This window comes from Mangifera indica, chromosome 4, assembly GCF_011075055.1.
Source record: "Mangifera indica cultivar Alphonso chromosome 4, CATAS_Mindica_2.1, whole genome shotgun sequence".
Taxonomy (NCBI): domain Eukaryota; kingdom Viridiplantae; phylum Streptophyta; class Magnoliopsida; order Sapindales; family Anacardiaceae; genus Mangifera; species Mangifera indica.
The window spans coordinates 10,901,470-10,921,629 of NC_058140.1; the positions used below are offsets into that span (position 1 = coordinate 10,901,470).

Sequence of the window (20,160 nt, forward strand, 5' to 3'; positions counted from 1 at the left end):
ACACAATTGGGTATACAGATAACACATCATCATGTGATTAGGTGTAACTTTATATTCAATTTAAAATCACTTAATCACGTAATGACATATTATTTATGTATCTAATTGTATACTCAAAAGTGTGTATACATAGTTTTATTGCATATACAATCCAATCAAGCTCTTCATGCAATCAAACAATGCAAACAATTTATTTAACCTAAAATGCAATTAACATAATTAACAAATCACATTAACAAATGTAACAATTTAAGGAGCACTGATTTGGTCATTGTATGGTAAAGGGTAAATTGGTGATTTATATTGGATTATTTAAATATACTAAATTAATAATTTAAATTGGAGGGTATTTTGGTTATTTTCTTGAAAAAAGATAAAATAGTCATTTAAATTGGTGAAATTGTTCAACACCTGATGGGTGAGACTTTTAATTTTCAAAAATTAGTAAATAGGAGTTTGGGAAAACATCAAACCTTGGGTGGGAATAAGTCCTTTAACCTTTTAATTATGCTAGACACTTCTTATCTATAAATTACGGAAAATTAATTAAAATAAACACGAAATTTTTCACCTAAACATTTTTCGGTAAATTTTGAGTGATTTTACTTTTTTAAGCAAATTTAATTTTTATTTAAATAATACCATTTACCTTATTATTTCATATTCGGAATAGTTTATTGGACAATCTTTTTTTTCTCTTGTATCATATATTGAGTATATAAATTAATTTTAGATTAATTTTTTTGTAATTATTAATATTTACAGATCAAAACAGATTAATTTATGATGTAAAGGTTGGTATTTACAAATTGTAACAAAATGATGCACATAACTACTTAGAGTGCATATGAGTGTGAAAGGGTGCTTGCAGATGCGAAAGGATGCAAGTGAGTGCGAAAGGGTGTGTACATATATGAAAGGATAAGAACGGATATGAAAAGGTGCCAAAAAGTATAAAAAGGGTGCATGGAATATAAAAGGGGTACCTCATAATATAAAAATATATATTATATAATATAATATATATATTTTATATTCTTATGCATTCATTTTATATTTTTCACACCTTTTCATATCCATTCACACTCTTTTATATCCGTGCTCACCCTTTTACACTTGCTCGCACTCTTTCACACATACATACACTCACACGCGATTTATTATATATATAATATAATATAATATATATATATATAAAATATATATAAAATATATTATATTATTAATATAATATATATATATATATATATATATATATATATATATATATATTTTATATTCTCACACATCCCTTTTATAATTTTTGCACCCTTTCGCACTCGTTCGTATCATTTCGTATCTGCACCCACCCTTTCACATTTATACGTACTTTGTATAGTTATGTTCATCATTTTGTTACGATTTATAAATACCAACCGTTACATCAAAAATTAATTATTTTTTATCTGTAAATATTAACAATTTCACAAAAATTAATCTAAAATTAATCTGTATACTCAATATGTGATATTGGAGAAAAAGAAGATTGTCTAATAAACTATTTTGAATATGAAGTAATAAGGTAAAATGTATTATTGAAATAAAAATGAAATTTACTTAAAAAAGTAAAATCACTTAGAGTTTGTCGAAAAAAGTTTAGGCAAAAAAATTCATACTTATTTGAATTAATTTCTCATAAGTTACAAATGAGTATGCCTATGATTATATCATTAGTAGCTCTAGCAAAATGTTTCAATAAAGGCAAACATAAATTACAAAGAAGATGACTTGAGAATAACCTGATTATGCATAAGAATCTAGAAAAGAGTTATTGAAACTTGAGAGGACATAAAGTTAATGTTTTCTACTATGGATGAGTGATATGAAAGGAATGTTAATGCGTACATTATATTTTGAAAACGAGTTGAGTTTATTTACATATTGAGTTGTGGGTTACTATGATCGTAATTAATCGTTTTTCAAAAAGTTAATTTGTGGGTTATATATTCTTGTATAACCAAAAAAATCTCCTTTTATTTTTAAGTATCTAAAATTAAAAATTATTTTAAATGATTCTATTAGTCCCATTTATAAATTTCAAAAATCTTGGATCGAGGTCTTGTGAAAAATGTACAAATAAGCTCGTCTTTTATTAAGAAACAACATCATTATATGCATTTACTTTTAAGTAATGAATTAGATATTAAAAAAATATTATTTTATTTTTAATTTAATATATTATATAGATCTTAATTGAGTACTTAACACTAGATAAACATAATTTTATTAAATAAAAAAAAGTCTATTTCAAGACAGGCAAATGACCAACACAATACAAAGTTTTGACAAATAATATTATAATAAAACTATATATACATACATTAAGTAAATAAATGAGTATACATTTAATATATGTCATCATGTAATTGAATGATTTTGAATTAAAGATAAAATAATCTCTAATCATATAATAATATTTACCTCAAAATAGATATGTATAATATTATTTTAAATTCAAGGAGAAAGAAAGCAGTTTATAGTAATAACACTATCACTGTCTGTCCTATTTTGGGCTGGATTCGAGCCGAGCCGAGCTCGGCTCGCAGCTAGCTCGGGTTCGGCTCGGTTTATTTATGGCGGCGCGAGTTCGGCTCGAGCTTGATTCGAGCCGAACTCAGTTTGACTCGAGTTCGACTCATTTTTGACTCGGCTCGGCTTATTTACAGCTCGATTCGACTCGTTTTTCATATCAAAACAATATCGTTTTGTATATATATATGAATCAAAATAATATCGTTTTGTATAAAAAATTTAAAAAAAAAATCTACCGAATCAATCCGAGCCAATTCAAGCTCGATCTCGAGCTGGCTCGGCTCGAGTCCAGCCCTACTCCTATTCTTGTGAACCACCAGAAGCTGAGCTACCACATGGCAATTGGTGCCAAACCCAAAAGAAGCGGAGTATAGAAATACGGAGATCTATGGTGCTACCGCAGCCTATGAAACCATTTAATAAGGTGGTGTGGGTAGCATACAGAAACATCGTTTCTATCTGTTTTTCATTATTGTCGTTGGCCCCAATTCAATCATCAACGTCTAACCAGACCAACCACTAAGAAGAAGTGTTGTTTCATTACCCTCCTCTCATTCTCACGTAGGTCCTTTCAACTTTCCTCTTTTTTTTTTTTTTTTTAGTTAGTTAGAGAGTATCACAAAAATGATAAAAATTCGAATTTAAGATTTTTCCTTAAAATTTTTAATACTAACAATTTAATACTCACTTTTCTTGACCTAGGGGGAGAACATATCTTATCTATCCAACACTAACTAATTGTTCTCTGCATTTTAATTTTTTTTCTAAAAAAAAAAAAGAAAGATGAAAGTGAATGGATGAAAATTTTGATTCATTCATTAAAAATGAAACCCTTTTAGGAGAATGTCAATTTCTAAAATTGAGCAACTAAACAAGCCTCTTCCTTCTTGGTTTTTTTTCATCCAAGATGAGAGACCGCTTTTCCTACTATCAAAAGGCTGACAAACGCTGAAATATGTACAAATTAAGCTTCTTTTTGCGCTAACTAGGAGAGGGATTTGCAGCAAAATAAGAAAGTACACCAACAAATGGTGCATTAATGTATGTTGTTGGTTCAGACTTCCTGAAATCACTCCTATCATCCTCATACTCATCATCCTCTGAAGGCCCTCCAACCACAGCTCCAACCAACACATTAGGATTCGAATTCGATGAGTTAAAATAAAATGAACCCTCCTTACAGGCAATAAATTGAGGGTGAACCTTAATAGATGGTAACGACGAGCCACGATGGTGAATTCGTTGTGGATAATTGTTGCCATAACCAACCATATAAGATAATCCCTTTGGGTTATCTCCTAAAATGTAATCAACCTGTTTCTTGGCTTGCTCGCGAAGCGAAGCTGGAGTAACATAAACATTACCACAATTAACAGTTTGTGAAGTTTTAGCCAGGTATTTTGCATAAACCAGAAGCAAAAATGAAATTGTAGTAGCATGTTGCAGGTTGCTGCCTCCAGGCTTGTAAATTAGGCCACCAGGGGTGTATTCAATATGAGATGCTGATGACTCTGGGACTAATGTACACATGAAGCTATCAGCCGATGCTTTGTATGATTGCAGTGTGTACATGTTTCCTTCCAGGACTTCCTGAAACAACCACAAGTTTGTATTAGCTAGGCAAAAATGTTAATCATTTTGATTGATCGAATTTTGTCAGTGTTAGGATCCCATCTGACCTTGGAAATTAGAACATTTATACCAGCATGCTTATTGTCCCACCCAAACTCATTTATATTTTCATCAGCACCAAGTGTTTTGCCATTGGTTTCAATATAATTAAGGTAAGAATCATCTTGGGAAGCTCTCCTTAACCAAGCTGCACCCCATAGCAATTCATCCTGAAGAACACATCAGAAATAGACTAATATTTAATAAAATTTAGCTAGGACCACAAAAATACTTATGATTTTATTAGGCATGTATCACTTACTTGATATCCATCAAAATCACAGTAAAATGGGCAGGCACCCTCCTTTATATGAGGGTTATCAGAATAAGCTCCTCTGTAGGTGTCTGCAAATTGGAAGACGGTTACAGCAGCTCTTAACAATGTCTCTGCATATGCCGGGTCTGACCACCGGAATGCCATGGATGAAGCAGCAAGAGCAGCCGCAGTTTCTCCAGCAACATCGGAAGCTGGGTTTGGTGCATCAACAGCATACACAGTCCTAGCTGTGTCCATGTCCTCAGGTCTCTCCCAACAATTATGATCTATATTTGGATCACCCACCTAAAAATCAACATAAAAACTACCTAGAAATATTAGCAAAATTAAACTCCAATTGCAGTGACAGTACAGACATTGTGTTTGAAGTAAAAAAATTCCAGACCTTACAAAGTAAAGCTTGATGGAGACATAATGGACCCATTAAAAGTGGCCGTCTGAGTAATAGATTAGATTAAAGCAACAAAAATATGAAAAAGAAATTGTTCATCCTCTCCTAGCCACAGTTTCTTCTAGCTACTGAGCTACATCGATTCTAACCAAAAGAATTATAATCTTATTCAAAACATTGAAATGGTCTTCCTGCTGAAGTAAAATTACAGTATATGTTAAAAAAAAAAATACACTACAGTCCAAGAGAAAGCCATGGTTTTGGTTAACTATTTTCTCACCGGGATTGCTCGAGGCAAGAAACCAGAGGCTCTGAACTTGTTATTTGTTTATTCATTCATTTAGATCTTCTGATTTGATCTTACCACTGACTATTGACCAATCTGAGACCCAAATAAATTTTACCTCTACCGCACGGCCCAAAAACGAATAAGATTTACAATTTTTGATGGCCAGTGGGGCCAAAATGGTCAATAAACGACAACACCTGGACTGGACTGTGGACTCTGAGTCTCCTCAGTCACGGATTAGATCAACTAAGCCTTCTAATTTCCCTAAACGACCGCGTTAAAACTCAAATTTTACAAAACAGTAGTTACCGACCTGTACAAAAATCCGGTTAGGCTGAGAAACAGTCATAAGTAAATAATCAGTGGCCCAACGTATGGCAACCAGGGCATTTCTGAGTTCATTTGGCGGCATTAAGTCTCCGAATTCGATGATGCTCCACGATAAAAGAGTGGTGGTGAAAGCCATTGGGAAATTAAACTTGACATTATCACCGGCGTCGTAGTAGCCGCCAACCAAGTTGGTGTTATAGGTGTAGCCGTCGCTGAGGCCGGAATTCGAACGCCAAGTCATGCTTTGGTCTTGCGGCAAGTAGCCCGACCTTTGGCCTTCGAAAAACAGGATTGACTTGGATAATGCGTCCTGATAGTCGTGCCCGGAGGGGCGAGAAAAGGGTAAGTTAATAAGAATGGCGAAAGAAAGGAGAGTTTTTGTGAGGTGGTGTTGCAGTTGCAAAGGAGAGAAAGAGAAGGAGGAGAGTTTCATGTCGCTGGTGGGTTAATGGAGTTATCGTCAGTCCAAACTGTGACTGCTTTTATACAGGTGGGCACTGGGCAATGTTAACCTGTAAGAAAATAAGTATTCAAATACTGTTACAGTTACCTTAACAGCAAATATAATGTTAAAGAGGTTTGTGGCTTGGCTTGGTGGGAAGGAGAAGGGATGTCACGGGGGGAAGCCGAGGGATGCGTATAAGCCCGACAGCTGACAAATAGTGTGTCAGCTAAGTCACATGCGTCCTTTTCGGTGTTTCACAGACGAACTTGGAATAAATTGATGAAATGATATTTTTTATTGCTCAAATAAAATTGTTAACAATCGAACCTATTTATAATAAAACTTCCGAACTATAATAAAGGATATAATATTAGTTATAAATATTAATTAATATAATAAAATTATATATATTTATTTTAGATATAAAATATATATATATAATTTTATGTTATTAAATAATTTTAATTTAAAAATAATATAATATTTAATCATACGATTATATATATATAAAATACATATATTAAAAATAAATATATATAATATTTTTAATTAATAGATAAATAATAAAAGAAATTATATATATTTGATAAATAATAATATAGGGGTGACATGATCCGATTGGGTTTTCTCATTACAAAAAAAGTAATAATAATAATGTGTTGGGAAATGAGGGCACAACTCGGGCCTTGCATAGGGTCAGCACCAGTCCTACAGGCCTTGGTGCACTTGGAATTGATCATTAATATATATTATTTTTTCGTTTTATATTAAAATTAAACTATTTTTATAATTATATTATAAATGTAATTATACTGATTTGACTAATTACTAAATTTATTTTTTATTTTAATTTGTTAAAATGTTAACAATTTTTTTCATTTAAAAATAATTATATTTATTTGTATGTTTTTAATAAGTAATAATTTAATACAAGTTGTAATTTAATAATTTATAAATATTATTGATTTAGAGTAAAAAATACAATGTGTGTAAATCACAATTTTAATTTCACGAAATAAATAATGAAAATAATGATTGAATTAATTATTATTAGTCAATGTTGTATTATCTTTCAAAGATAAGTGGACTAATTCAAATATTTAAACTAGTGCTATAGTTTTTTATTATGGTGAATCTAATTGCTCAAACATATAACCACTTCAACAATCTCGTCTGTTAAAGAGTATCTTATATCATATATAATGTAACTATTAATTGAAAATGATGACTCGGATGCAATCATATAGAAAGTAACGTGGATAAAATGTCATTTATCGTTTTGGCTTTAATAGGGAATCAATTTGCATTTTGGTATTGTCAATGAAGTATGCCCATATCTCGTTTCTTCTTCTTATTCATGTAAAACAAGTTTATTTGAAGATATTGTTATAGCTTAGTTGATGTGTGGTCATATGCATTTGAGTTACTTTTGCATCTAATATTGTTACTTAATTTTATAAATGTCCAAATGTTTGATTATGGAATAATAAGAATTATAATCATACTTGGAATAATGCCCATTTCTCGTTTCTTCTTCTTATTCATGTAAAACAAGTCTATTTGAAGATATTGTTGTAGCTTAGTTGATCCGTGGTTATATGCATTGGAGTTGCTTTTGCATCTAGTATTGTTACTTAATTTCATAAATGTCCAAATGTTTGATCCCCTTAATTAAAATCTTTATTTGTCCCGTCTTCTATGGTTGTCATCACTTTGTTATAGGTGTTCTTATATAAGAAACAAAAGTTGTCCAATTTGTAATTAACTTTTCTTAAATAAGAATTATACTCATACTTGGAATAACGACCCATCAACCTTGTGAACTGGTCGATTTGAATTATAACTTGATTGGTCAATTGTCTAAGGTGGAGGAAAATCGGATGCAACTAGCTTACAGTGCAAATAAAATGTGGCATGTGCTCTTTGGCGAAGTGGTGATCTAGTGCAAAAGCATTAAACGACATTACTAATGTGACATGTTAACAAAAGAGAAAGACACGTGTGGCGTGTAGGGCTGGACTTGAGTCGAGCCAGCTCGAGCTCGGCTCAGTCGAGCCCAAAACGAGTCGGGCTCAACTCGGCTCGATCGAGCTCGAACCGAGCTCAAGCTGGCTCAGGTTAGCTCGATAGATTTTTTAAAAAAATTTTTTATATAAAACGATGTCGTTTTGATCAATATATATTAAAAACGATGTCGTTTTGATAAGAAAAAATGAGCTGAGCCGAGCCGAACCGAACTCAAGCTGCTCATATATGAACCGAACCGAGCTCGAGCTTGGCTCGGCTCGAATCCAACCCTAGTGGCGTGTGGGGCACATAGAAGGCAACATAATTTCTTTTGGTGGTGTGTGAGGGCTAGTGCGATATCAGATAAAGGTTAAATCACTGATATCGAATTTTTTTATATTGAGTGAAAATGTTTAATTTGATAAGAAGTGATTTTCAATAAATATAATGGGAATGATTATGGGTCATAATGCAATTTGACATTAAAAAAAAAGGTATATAATACAAAATAGGTTGTTGAAAAAAAGAAAAGTAATATTATGTATATAAATAATGTGTATAATTTTATATACAAATAATAAGATGTTTCCATGTGATTGATTAGTTTTAAATTAAAGATAAAATATTATCCAGTCACATAATAACAAATTATTATTTATGTATAAAATTATGTATATTGTCGTGAATATAGTTTTATTGAAAAAAACAATCACCAAACTCTGACATATAAAAATATAAATTCAGAGAATAATAATTATGTATTGTTTGAAAGAAAAAAAGTTTGCAATTTAACTTTTTTTTTTCTTGAAAAGACTAATTAAGTGGCCAATATAATTATGTGTCAAAATAATGAGTACAAATATATGCATAAATAATTATATGTTATTATATAATTGAATGATTTTGAATTAAAGATAACAAAATATTTAATTATATAATGATATATTATATTTACGCAAGTTTATACTCATTATTTCACATAGTGTAGCCATAATTTGTTTCTATTTTTTATAGGCCAAAAGACTTGTTCTTACTCAAGGTTTAGTATATTCTCAAACTCTCACTCACAAATTTTAAAAAATCTACAGTCGCACTTATTATCTAAATTTTATTAAAATTTGTCATTAGATAAAAGGGTGAAAACATCAATTAACAAAAAAAATTAAAATTTGCAATTAGATAAAAGGGTGAATTTTGAAAGTAATAATCCCCCCCCCCCCCTCCCTTGCGACCTTATATTTTTTAGTTTTGAAAAATAATATTTTTCTCTCCACTTTTAAGGTTTCAAAAGAAAAACTAAAAAAATAATCAAATCATGGAGTTTCTTTTTTTTGGGGTGGGGGCAGGGGGCGAGGAGGCATTTTTTAAAATAAAATATATAAGAGTAGAAGGAAAATTATCAGTTTTCAAAATTAAGATGAGAAAATGAGATAAATTTTTAATTTTTGTTAAATAACGTTTTTGTGCTTCTCTTAATAATAAATTTTAGCATAATTGGATGAGAGATGAAATATTTGTAAAATTGGTGGACGGGAGTTGGAAATAAAGCAAGTCTTGGGTGGAAATAAGTCTTTTGGCCCTTTTTATATTATATATATTATTGTTTCAGTTACTAGGCAGTTGAGCTGAGACCGGTCCCTCCAACTGACCTTCCCCTTGGCTGCTTGGTGCAATTTATGCAAAATTTCTACACTGGGTTTTGATTAATTTGCACCGTTGAACTACTCCTGATAAATTAAATTGTAATTCAATTTTCTGTTAGAGTGAAGATGGACCCAAATTTAACTCTAATTGTCCACAGGTCCACCCCCCAACAATTACAACTGCTTGATTGATTCTACCTTATCAAATCCCACCTTAATTCTACCATATTTCTTTTGGGAGTAGAATGCAAATGCAAGTCACAACAATAAGTGTGAACAATAAATTGTTCGGATTTGAAAGAAGGGCAGTAGACAAAAACTATATGGGAGGTGAAATGAAAGTTTCACAAAATCTTAATGGATAGCTACAAAAGAAAAACTAAAAAAAAAGTATAAAACTCTAGAGTTTGGGGGGGAGGGAATCTTTTTTAAAAATAGAATAATGAGGTTAAAAAAAAAATATCAATTTTCAAAATTAAAGTGAGAAAATGAGATAAAATTTTAGTTTTTATTTATTTTTGTTAAAAAATATTTTCTCCTTTTTATCTAATAATAAATTTTAATATAAGTTGCATGACGGGAAAAATTTTGGGTTTTCAAAAATTGATGAAGGAAGTTTGGAAATAAACTAAATTTTGGGTGGAAATAAGTCTTTTGGTGTGTGTGTATATATATATTGAATAATGCTATGTGTACCTATTTTTGGTACACAATTCATGTACACAGTGATGTGTCATCATGCAATTGGGTGATTTTAAAATATGTGTTATTATATGATAAAAAAATATTTAATCACATGATGATACCTCATCTGTGTACACAAATTGTGTATAAAAAAATGGGTATACATAATTTTATTGATATATATTAATTATTGTTTCAGTTACTGGGCAGTTGAGTTGAGGCCCGTCCCTCCAACTAAGCTTCCCTCTGGCTGTTTGGTGCAATTTATGCAAAATTTCTAAAGTGGGTTTTGATTAATTTGCAACCGTGAACTACTCTTGATAAATTGTTAGAGTGAAGATGGACCCAAATATAACTCAAATAGGTCTACCCCCCCAACAATTACAAGTGGTTGATTGATTCTATCTTACCAAATCTCAACCTTAATTCTACCATTTTCCTTTTGGGAGTATAATGCACATGCATGTGACAACAATAAGTGTGGATAAGAATGGTTGAGTTACAATTATGATGACTGAATTGTTGTATTTATCCCATCTCACGTGCATTGAGGGAGGCAGAACAAGATCTAATAATCATATTTCGGAGGCCAAATCATGATTCCTCTACTATTCACATGTGAATCTGAATAGACATATATGCTTTGAGCACTTGAACGTCATATTTTTAATTCCAACTATCAATCTAACCAAAATTTCAATGACATTGATTATATTAGATTGAAGGGTTAGATTAACATCTAATAATTTAATATACAACAACGTTTCACATGGGAGGTCTTTCATTATTGAGTATTTTATTACCACCCGTCAGAAATTCTTTAATAAGGACAAGAACAGAGAAAAGGGTCAAACTTAATTTCTATGTATACGAAGCATTTGGTTGTTGTTGGGGAGTGTACATTGTATATTAAAATAGTGAAGGAGATGGTGATAAGAGTATGGTAGTGGGATTCTTAAAAGGCGATGAATGGGGCAATGTATGATGATAAAAAGTTAGCAAGATTCTTGTCTTCTTCTCAAGCCCACGAAAAGTACAACACAGATTGAGGCGGTGAAGGTGACTCTTCTTCTTATATTGTTTTCTCCTGTATTTGTTATGACTACGAGGAACCTGTGCTTCCACGAATAAGAATTTGTATCTCAACAATCGGATAACATTTCCTCAAGACTAATAATTACCCACATGTATTATGAATAGGAAAGTTTGTTCAATTATTTGTAAATTGTAAATGCCAGACAATGGTGCATGGTGTTAAAAATGTCCTAACGTAGATTAATATTAATAAAATTAAATAATTAAATAATTTAATTTTAGTCTACAAATAAAATTAAATAATTAATAATAATAAATCTAATACAATTAAGATTTATTAGAGTTTAATGAAGTCAGTTAATCTATAATACATTGGTTAGGTCTTACTTTAAAACCTAATATAGTATGGTTATAATATAGTTTATCCCATTAAAAATTGTCATTCAGACAAGTTTTTGAAATAGAAGACTAAATCACGTCAAGATATAATTTTAACAGATAATTATGGATTTAAATTATATGACGATTCAAATATTTTAATAATTTTAAAGTATTTAATTTAATATTTTATAATTTATGCATATATCTTTTCGATTATTCGGATTTGAATGTCCTATTTTTACCTTTGAAACTAGCTTTTAAGACATTGAAATATTATCCTTCCAAGTCACCTATTTTATGAACAAAACACAGAAAGATATAACACAAAACTAGTATGGAAAACAGGGTATATATTTTAGGGATGAATTTACAAGTTGGCCTTAGTTTTCATTGATTAAAATGACCAGACATAAGCTCAATGTCCCCACTTCAATATTAGTATATGATTGCACATGATGTTTGGGATTTTAGAAAGTAAGTGGGGTTTCATTTGTTTCTCAATAACTGTCTTGGTTGATGGTTAGGCAGCGGCATAATGACTGATGACGATGAATCAGGCTTAATTTTTGGAGGTAGATAGAAGCAGTTCAAATATTTATTGTAAACTTTATATTATCTTCTCTTTTTCTAAGAGTGGTTATGCCTTATTATGACTTCGCCTTTACTTTCAAGCAGTCAAGCAGCTGTTTTGGCAACTCTTTATGTGCCATTTTCCTTGAAAAAGTAAACCTAAACAATATAGCAAGTATTCTATATAATATTTTAAAATATGTTATATTATATCACTAGGATTGCCAATGGGTAGGATAACCCAATGTTTGATTGTGTGACTCAAAAAAATCGGTTTTAAACCGAACAAAATTCAAACCTTAGGTAGGTTTAAACTTAAAATTGTTTATTAAATTATCGGACTCAAATTTGAACAAAAGTTGTTTAAGCTTGAGGACTAATAGGCTTAAAAATTCATTATGAGAGAAGGGTTTATTTGTCAAGTTTTCAAACCTGTAAAAGAATTATTAGGGTGTTTTTGAAGGTTTTTAAAGTTATATAATAGGCTCGGAATAAACCCGTAATCCAAAAAAATTTAATGAATCAGGTCTAAACAAAAATCTGAGACCCTAATGGGTAGAACCGAAACCCAAACTCAATATTCTTTTTACAGGCTTAGGGTTGAACAAGTTAAACCTGATTCAATTGACCCGATTGACATTTCTATCTATCTCCCTATTCTTTGTGATAAACATGTCGATGGAAAGGTGCAAAAGCTCCGGACCAATTGTCAAACAATCCTTGTAGTTCAAATACACAATAGATGAAGAGTCGTGGGCCTGCTTGGTATTCAAGTGAGCGGCACTTGGTGTTTCTCCATAAGCTTGCTTGGACCATAAATGAGAGCTCGTTCTTGGGCCTTTGAACGGCACCGTTTTTAGCTTATTTCCAGAGCTAACTTGACCTTACTTTGCCAACACAAACAAATCCACTTGCGGCTTCTCTTCTACCCGAAAATTAAAATCGAAACTGCCATTTTTTGGTTCCTGTAGAATCAAAGTTTCTTTACTTCAGTTCTCCTGTCTCGTAGTCTCTCACTTTTGAGTCATTTGCATCAGGTTCGTTCATTCAATTGATATTAATTGATCCTACTTTCTATCTTTGGCTTGTTTTGTTCGGGTCAGGGCTCAACTTGTATCTTATTCATATTTTGACCCAATCTTCTGATGATTTATATGTATTTATGTATGTATTTGGTTTAATTTCGGATAGGGATGTGTTTGTGTTTTAATTTTGTTTTGAATTGGATTATTAGGGTTTTGTATGGCCTTTGTTATTTGAACATGGTGATGAGCGATTTTAGATCTTTTATTCAGTGCGAAGGGTTTTGAGAGGAGTCCTTATGTAATGAAATGGTGGTAAAGAGTGTGTTAAAAAGTCCTACACCAATTATTCTTGTCCCAATACTAGAGTAGATCTCGTTTTCGCATTATCAACTCATCGTCTATGAGAATTAGGATAAATGTTACTGACCATATGGTCTGTTTACCGTTTTGACATTTTCCTTCCATTGGGTCGTGGTAATGCTGTTGGATTGGCATTTTGCCTTGGATTCCCTGTTTTGAAAACTACTATATTTCTATTTGTTGCAAGGAAAGGATAAATGATCCAGGAGCATTATCTTCTCGTCTTTTATGTTGGTGCTGTTTGGGGGCTTAAGTGTAATGAACGATGAGGGGCTTTTGTGGGTAGTAGATAAAGAAAATGAGAATTCAAATGTGTGAAAGGCATAATAGTCCCCAAGCACAAATAAATGAGGAAACAGTCTTTGAAATTTGACCTTATTATTTGTCCTTGAGTACATCTCATAACATCTTAACCCTTCTTTTACAAGAGTATCAAGTTGCCCAGAGCTAATTTCAATTTCCTCTTTCATTTGTGGAATATTTAAATTCTCAACATATATCATAGGGGCTCTTAGCTCTTATTGCTTATTTCATTTCTGAAAATCTATATGAGAGGTTATAACAGTACTGATGGTAGATGACTTCTTATGGTAAGGCATGACCAACTTACTTCTGTGTGTGTTATTCTTAATTGTCTTGACCTGCCATGAACAACCTTACCTCTATTCAGTGTAGATGGCCGGTAGAGAAGTTGGATTTCCAAGTATGTTTTATTTTTTAATGTTATTGCTATACCGAGGAGATGATTTTGTAGAAGAGATGTTTGAATTTCCCATGAAGCATGTTTTCTGGAGGTAGTGTTGAATGCAGTGATAAATGATCGGATGTAGTTGGTGCTTGTTGAAAATGTTGTGTGTTTTTTATTTTCGGGATTTGGTGTTTTCTAATTTGGAGGTTATGGCAAAGGGTTTGGTTTGTACTCATGGATGATGATGGATGTATGGTTGTGATGTGGACAGGGAGGAGGCAGCGGCCATTGTGGTGTTAGTGTTGGTGGAGTTTTCGAAGATCGGTGGTCTTAGGTGGTAGTAGGAATTAGTTTGAACATGAGTTCAATCAGCAGGAGCCGAAGCAGGAGCAGGAGTCGGAGCCCAATGGATCGTAAGATCCGCTCAGATCGCTTTTCCTACCGTGATGCACCTTACAGGAGAGGTTCACGTCGGGGTTACAGGTTTCTGATTTTTGATCATATGCTTATTTGTTCTCTCTGCTTGACAATTTGCATGAGGGGGTACTGAGTAAAGAAAAACTGTCAATATGTGCTCCAGTGGAGGTTGTATTTGTAGTTGACGGCTATCCAAGTTGAATGATCTTACTTGCTTGTGTTGTGGTGGGTATTTAGAGTTTCTTTGCATATTGCTCTTCTGGTTGTTCACTTGCTAATTTCTTGGTTAGCCAGTTCATTGAGTTGTATGGTAAAGTGGCAACTTGGTTGAGTGTATACCATGTTTCTACATAGGATATATTTTTTGTGAAGATTGCCTGTCCTTTGTTGGTGTTCCGGTTTATAATTATGACTAAATATCTGATTTTCTGTTCTGAGTTAAATTAATGGCAAGTATTCCTTCACATTTTACTGCATTCAAGAGAGAATATTCACAGACATTGTATATATGATTGCTGGCAGAATACTTTTCAAATTTTGTGCTAAATTCTTTGTAGCAATTACATATTTGGGGTTGTCATTGATATGGCTTCATTGTATTGGATGGATACCTTTTTTTCTTTTCTCTGGAAGGGATAAAAAAATAAATAAAGAAAAGAGGGGGTGGGCCTTGGGGGTGAGACGCCGTGCTTGATATGGTGAGTTCCTAGATGTGGACCAAAGATAAGGGCATATGTGATATCTATTCCTTTTCTTGATGCCCCACCCAACGAGGCAAAGAGTTAATCAAGTTAGGAGTCAGAGAGTAGATGTCATGTTCCAAGGGTAAAGCTTATGCTTCCCTGGCCACTGGGGAGTCATCAACATATGAGTGCAGAGACTTGCTAGCTAATACTGGATCGTCAAAAAACCTATTTACTTTTTTTAATACCTGTATGGGGCTTTGTGTATCCTAACACTTTGCAAGTGTTGGTTTCCCAGCTTTCATAGGGATGAAGGGGCTCTTTCTGTTTGTCATGTTCTTTCTCCTTTCATCCTCAGCCTCTGTAACCCACAGAAGAAAAATGATTGTCATTTCGCTCCTCCTCCTTGAAAGGGGACTCTGACCTTAAAAGATTTGGTTGTATATTAATAGACTACCATGCATTTTTTTGCTCAGTGTTAATCATATTTTACTTTATTGCCAGCCAAAACAATCTATGCAAGAATTGCAAACGGCCAGGCCATTATGCTAGAGAGTGTCCTAATGTGGCAATTTGTCACAATTGTGGCCTTCCAGGGTAAGTACTTTTTTTGTCCTTGAAAAGAGAATTATATGGTTCATTCTTTATCAGTTTACAATACATGTGAATTTTTTTCATTGAAATAAGTTACACACCTGTCATTAGGTGGCTTGCAATGGTACACACAGTATTTTTACACTTCTATGCAATGTTTTTGCCTAAACAATGTTCTTTAGGCATAAATAAAGAATCATTTGGACATGCTATTCTTTATTTACTTTTACAGTAGCTGCTGTTGAAATTACAAAAGCCATGGAATAATTAGGACATAATGCACTGGTGACCTGTACTACTACTTGTTTCTACGTCTACCTCCACCATCTTGGAATACTGTAACTCGTTCTCCTCCACCTGATCTCTTGCTGTCATCAAATCTTTCCATTATTACCTTGACACTTAACCATCTATTTCTTCAGTTTACTTTTCAAATATTCACTTATAATAAAAAACAATTTGTATTGCAACTTTTTTGTTTTTCCTGCATAAGGGCCAATATCACCATTTCTGCTTAGTCAATGATGATCTCCTTAATTCTACTCCTAAATGCTAATGACTAGCACTGATGTATTTGTTGTTATTATGCCTGAAAATATTTGAGCAGCCACATTGCTTCAGAATGCACCACAAAGGCGTTATGTTGGAACTGTCGAGAACCAGGCCATATGGCTAGCAATTGTCCAAATGAGGGCATCTGCCATACCTGTGGCAAGGGTGGACATCGTGCTAGAGATTGCACAGCTCCCCCACTGCCACCTGGAGACTTGAGGTTGTGCAACAACTGCTATAAGCAAGGTCATTTTGCTGCTGATTGTACAAATGACAAGGCATGCAATAATTGTAGGAAGACTGGTCACCTGGCACGTGATTGTCCAAATGATCCTATCTGCAACTTGTGCAATGTTTCTGGGCATGTGGCTAGACAGTGCCCAAAGAGCAATGTCCTAGGAGAGCGGGGTGGGGGTGGGGGTGGGGGCGGTGGTGGTGTTCGTGGCAGTGGTTATCGAGATATTGTATGTAGGAACTGCCAGCAGCTGGGACATATGAGCAGGGATTGCATAGGGCCCTTGATGATCTGTCATAACTGTGGAGGACGAGGACATTTGGCATATGAATGCCCTTCAGGAAGATTTATGGACCGCTACCCACGGAGGTACTGATGTGTGGTGAGAATGTGGTGTTCGCAATTTATACTAGTTATGCTTTTCTTAATTGGATACTAATATATAGTTGAGATTGAAGGTTGAGACTGAGTAGAAATTTTCAGCAGTTGATTTGCTATTTTATGTGGTAGGAGTGGTTTTGTTGATGTGAATTATTTGTTTTCAGTCAAGACTTAATGATTTAGTAATTTTATTTTACTGTCTTTGAATAAAAGCTTGCCATTAACAAGAAGCTCATCGTGGCTATCGGTGAAGTTTGATAATAATAATGGATTTGAATGAGACAATTTTGGAACGTTGCATTCCGTTATTTCTGCCGAGTTGTTCATCATATAAGCTAATTTTGTGTACTGAGAGACAATTGATCACCAGCAAATTGATGGTTTGATTCTGACAAAGCATATAGACAGCAATTGCCTCAATGTCTATAAAAGGCGGAAGCTGACGATGTGTTGGTGAATTGTGTCTTGTAATATACTGTTTTTGCTTCCAATTTTTGGACCTCTAGTCCATGAATCACGATGTGGTAGTGCTTCATGTATGGATATGGTTTGGCCCGAAGGATTTTCTCATTTATGAAGTTGACCATATTTTTGGCACAATGTATTTTTTTCTCTGGAATTATTTTACAAAGAGTAGATTACATTTTGCCGCTCGGTTTGGCTTAATTACAGTTTATTCACTCTTAGATGACTTTATTGACACTTCTTATCTAGAAGTGAAATTACTGTTTTATCTTTATTATTTTATTTTTTAAAATTCTAATGTAACTTTATAAAAGTTACATAAAGATTTCAATTGTGTAGTCGAGCAAACATGATTTATTGAAAGGCTAAGGACTATTTTCCATTCAAATTTTAACTCAATCTTAAAAATATACTTATGACAGATAAAAAACTTAAACATTCACCTACTCTTAAATTATCGTTAACTTTTTCATTAAATGTAGGGGAAAAATTGTTATTTAATAATAATATTAAAAAATATATAATTTTATCTTATTTTTTCTCTCAGATTTTAAAAATTGACATTTAACCTCTATACCTGAACTTTGAAAAGTACTCCTTCCCCCTAAATTCTTAATTTTGTCTTCACCCTCCCTCTGGCCACCGGCGATCTATGTGGCTGGAGGTTAAACAACAAACGTTGTCCTTCAATGGACTATGGAGCATTGTCGTTGTCTAGTTTGGTCCAGATCTGGACGACAGTCGTCATCTAGAGGATGAACTCTAGAGGAAGACTCCTTCGCCGTTGGTCGGTCGTCGTTGGAGAAAGTGATTGGATTTTAAGGGGAAAAAGTGAATTTTTTAAAACTTAATTCAAGGGGAAAATGTTTGTTTTCCAAATTAAAGGGGAAAAGTGAGATAAAATTTTAATTATTTTAATATTATTGATAGAATGATAAATTTGCCCTTTAACCCTAATAGAAAATATGTGAGTGTCCTAACAGAGTAAACTTTGGGTGGATAATTGAGTTTTTCATCTGCTATAGGTATATATTTCTCATTTCAACAAACTTGGGTGAAAAATTGTCCTTTTCCCTTTATTAAAATATTAGGGATGTTAACAAATTTTTTTAACGGTCTGAGAAATTTGAAAAAAGTTTGAGATATTTTGAAAGGCAAATAACTATTTCCTACCTAAGTTTTAGTTCACTATTAAAAATACACTCATAACAGATAAAAAATTCAAATATTCACCCGTTTTAAAACTGTTATTAAATTCTTTGTTAAATATAAGAGTAAAATTGTTATTTAATAATATTATTAAAAAATATATAATTATATCTTATTTTCTTTTTTAGGTTTTAAAAATTGATATTTAACCATATACTTGAACTTTGAAAAATGAATTTTTTTCTCTCCAAAACAAAGCGTCATCTAGAAATCTAGATGATGATTGTCATCCTTGGACGACAGTTGTCATCCAGAGGTCGTCCTCTGGACAACTTCATCCTATTCTTTTGTTATTAGTTGGTCATTCGCCAGATAAAGTGATTGAATTTTAGGGGGAAAAGTAAATTTTTCAAAACTTAATTCAAGAAAAAAAATGTTAGTTTCTCGAATTAAGGAGGGAAAATAAAATCTAATTTTAATTATTTTAATATTACTGACAAAATGAATGATTTACCACTTAACCTTAACAGAATATTTGTGGGTGTGTCCTAACAGATTAAAACTTGGATAAATATTTAGATTTTTCATCTGTCATGAGTATATATTTGTCGTTTCAACAAAACTTGGATGGAAAATTGTCTTTTTTCCTATTTTAAAAATTATTAAAATTCTAATATGCTCTATAAAGTATTCAAAAATTACATACTCATTTTTAAAGAATTAAACAAAAAATAATAAATTAATAGTGTAAATATTATATTATAAAAAATTAGAGTTATAATAATACTTTTAAAGAGTAATATTATACGTAACTATTTTGAGTACACAAATAAATGCATACTTATGTGTGTTATCATATGATTGAATGATATTTTATCTTTAATTCAAAATCATCCAATTGTATAATGATATATATCAAGTGTATACACATTTGTATACTCAAAGTGAGCATACATAATTTTATTGATTTTTAAAATATATAATGCAAATATGATTTTTTTTCAAACAAAAAGGAAAATATATCATTTACCTCTCAAAAAGTTCTAAAAATTACATTGTATACTGTGTTTAATGTCACTTCAGTATCTATTTTGATTACTTGTTTCCTTTTTTGGTCTATTAGGATGAATGCAAGAGGCTACGCTGGAGCATAAAATGTGGACTTATCAATCGTCTAACTGTGGTTTGGTTAGCACCAAATTAGTCTTTTTATTATATAGATGTTTTCCTTCTCCTAAGAACATTAATTGGTTCCTTATAGGGTGACATTCAGGAGAAGGCCATGGCTCTCCAGTCAGTCAGAGTTAAAGATGTCTG

The 20,160-nt window shown here is 32.4% G+C and overlaps 2 protein-coding genes across 2 annotated transcripts; one reads left to right on the top strand and one right to left on the bottom strand.

Annotated features, from left to right (window-relative positions):
• Positions 1-3,365: 3,365 nt before the first annotated feature.
• LOC123212816 (endoglucanase 24-like) lies at positions 3,366-6,270 on the bottom strand. The gene is made up of 4 exons (XM_044632017.1): positions 5,513-6,270; positions 4,505-4,804; positions 4,251-4,412; positions 3,366-4,161 (listed from the first exon to the last, which is right to left on the bottom strand). Exons 1-4 carry the CDS (start codon positions 5,960-5,962, stop codon positions 3,553-3,555), a joined length of 1,521 nt encoding a protein of 506 aa, XP_044487952.1. The 5' UTR covers positions 5,963-6,270; the 3' UTR covers positions 3,366-3,552.
• A 6,846-nt stretch (positions 6,271-13,116) lies between these two features.
• LOC123214395 (DNA-binding protein HEXBP-like) lies at positions 13,117-17,459 on the top strand. The gene is made up of 4 exons (XM_044634132.1): positions 13,117-13,331; positions 14,639-14,850; positions 15,972-16,064; positions 16,669-17,459. The coding sequence occupies exons 2-4, from the start codon at positions 14,726-14,728 to the stop codon at positions 17,222-17,224; spliced, it is 774 nt and encodes a 257-aa protein (XP_044490067.1). The 5' UTR covers positions 13,117-13,331; positions 14,639-14,725; the 3' UTR covers positions 17,225-17,459.
• Positions 17,460-20,160: the final 2,701 nt, after the last annotated feature.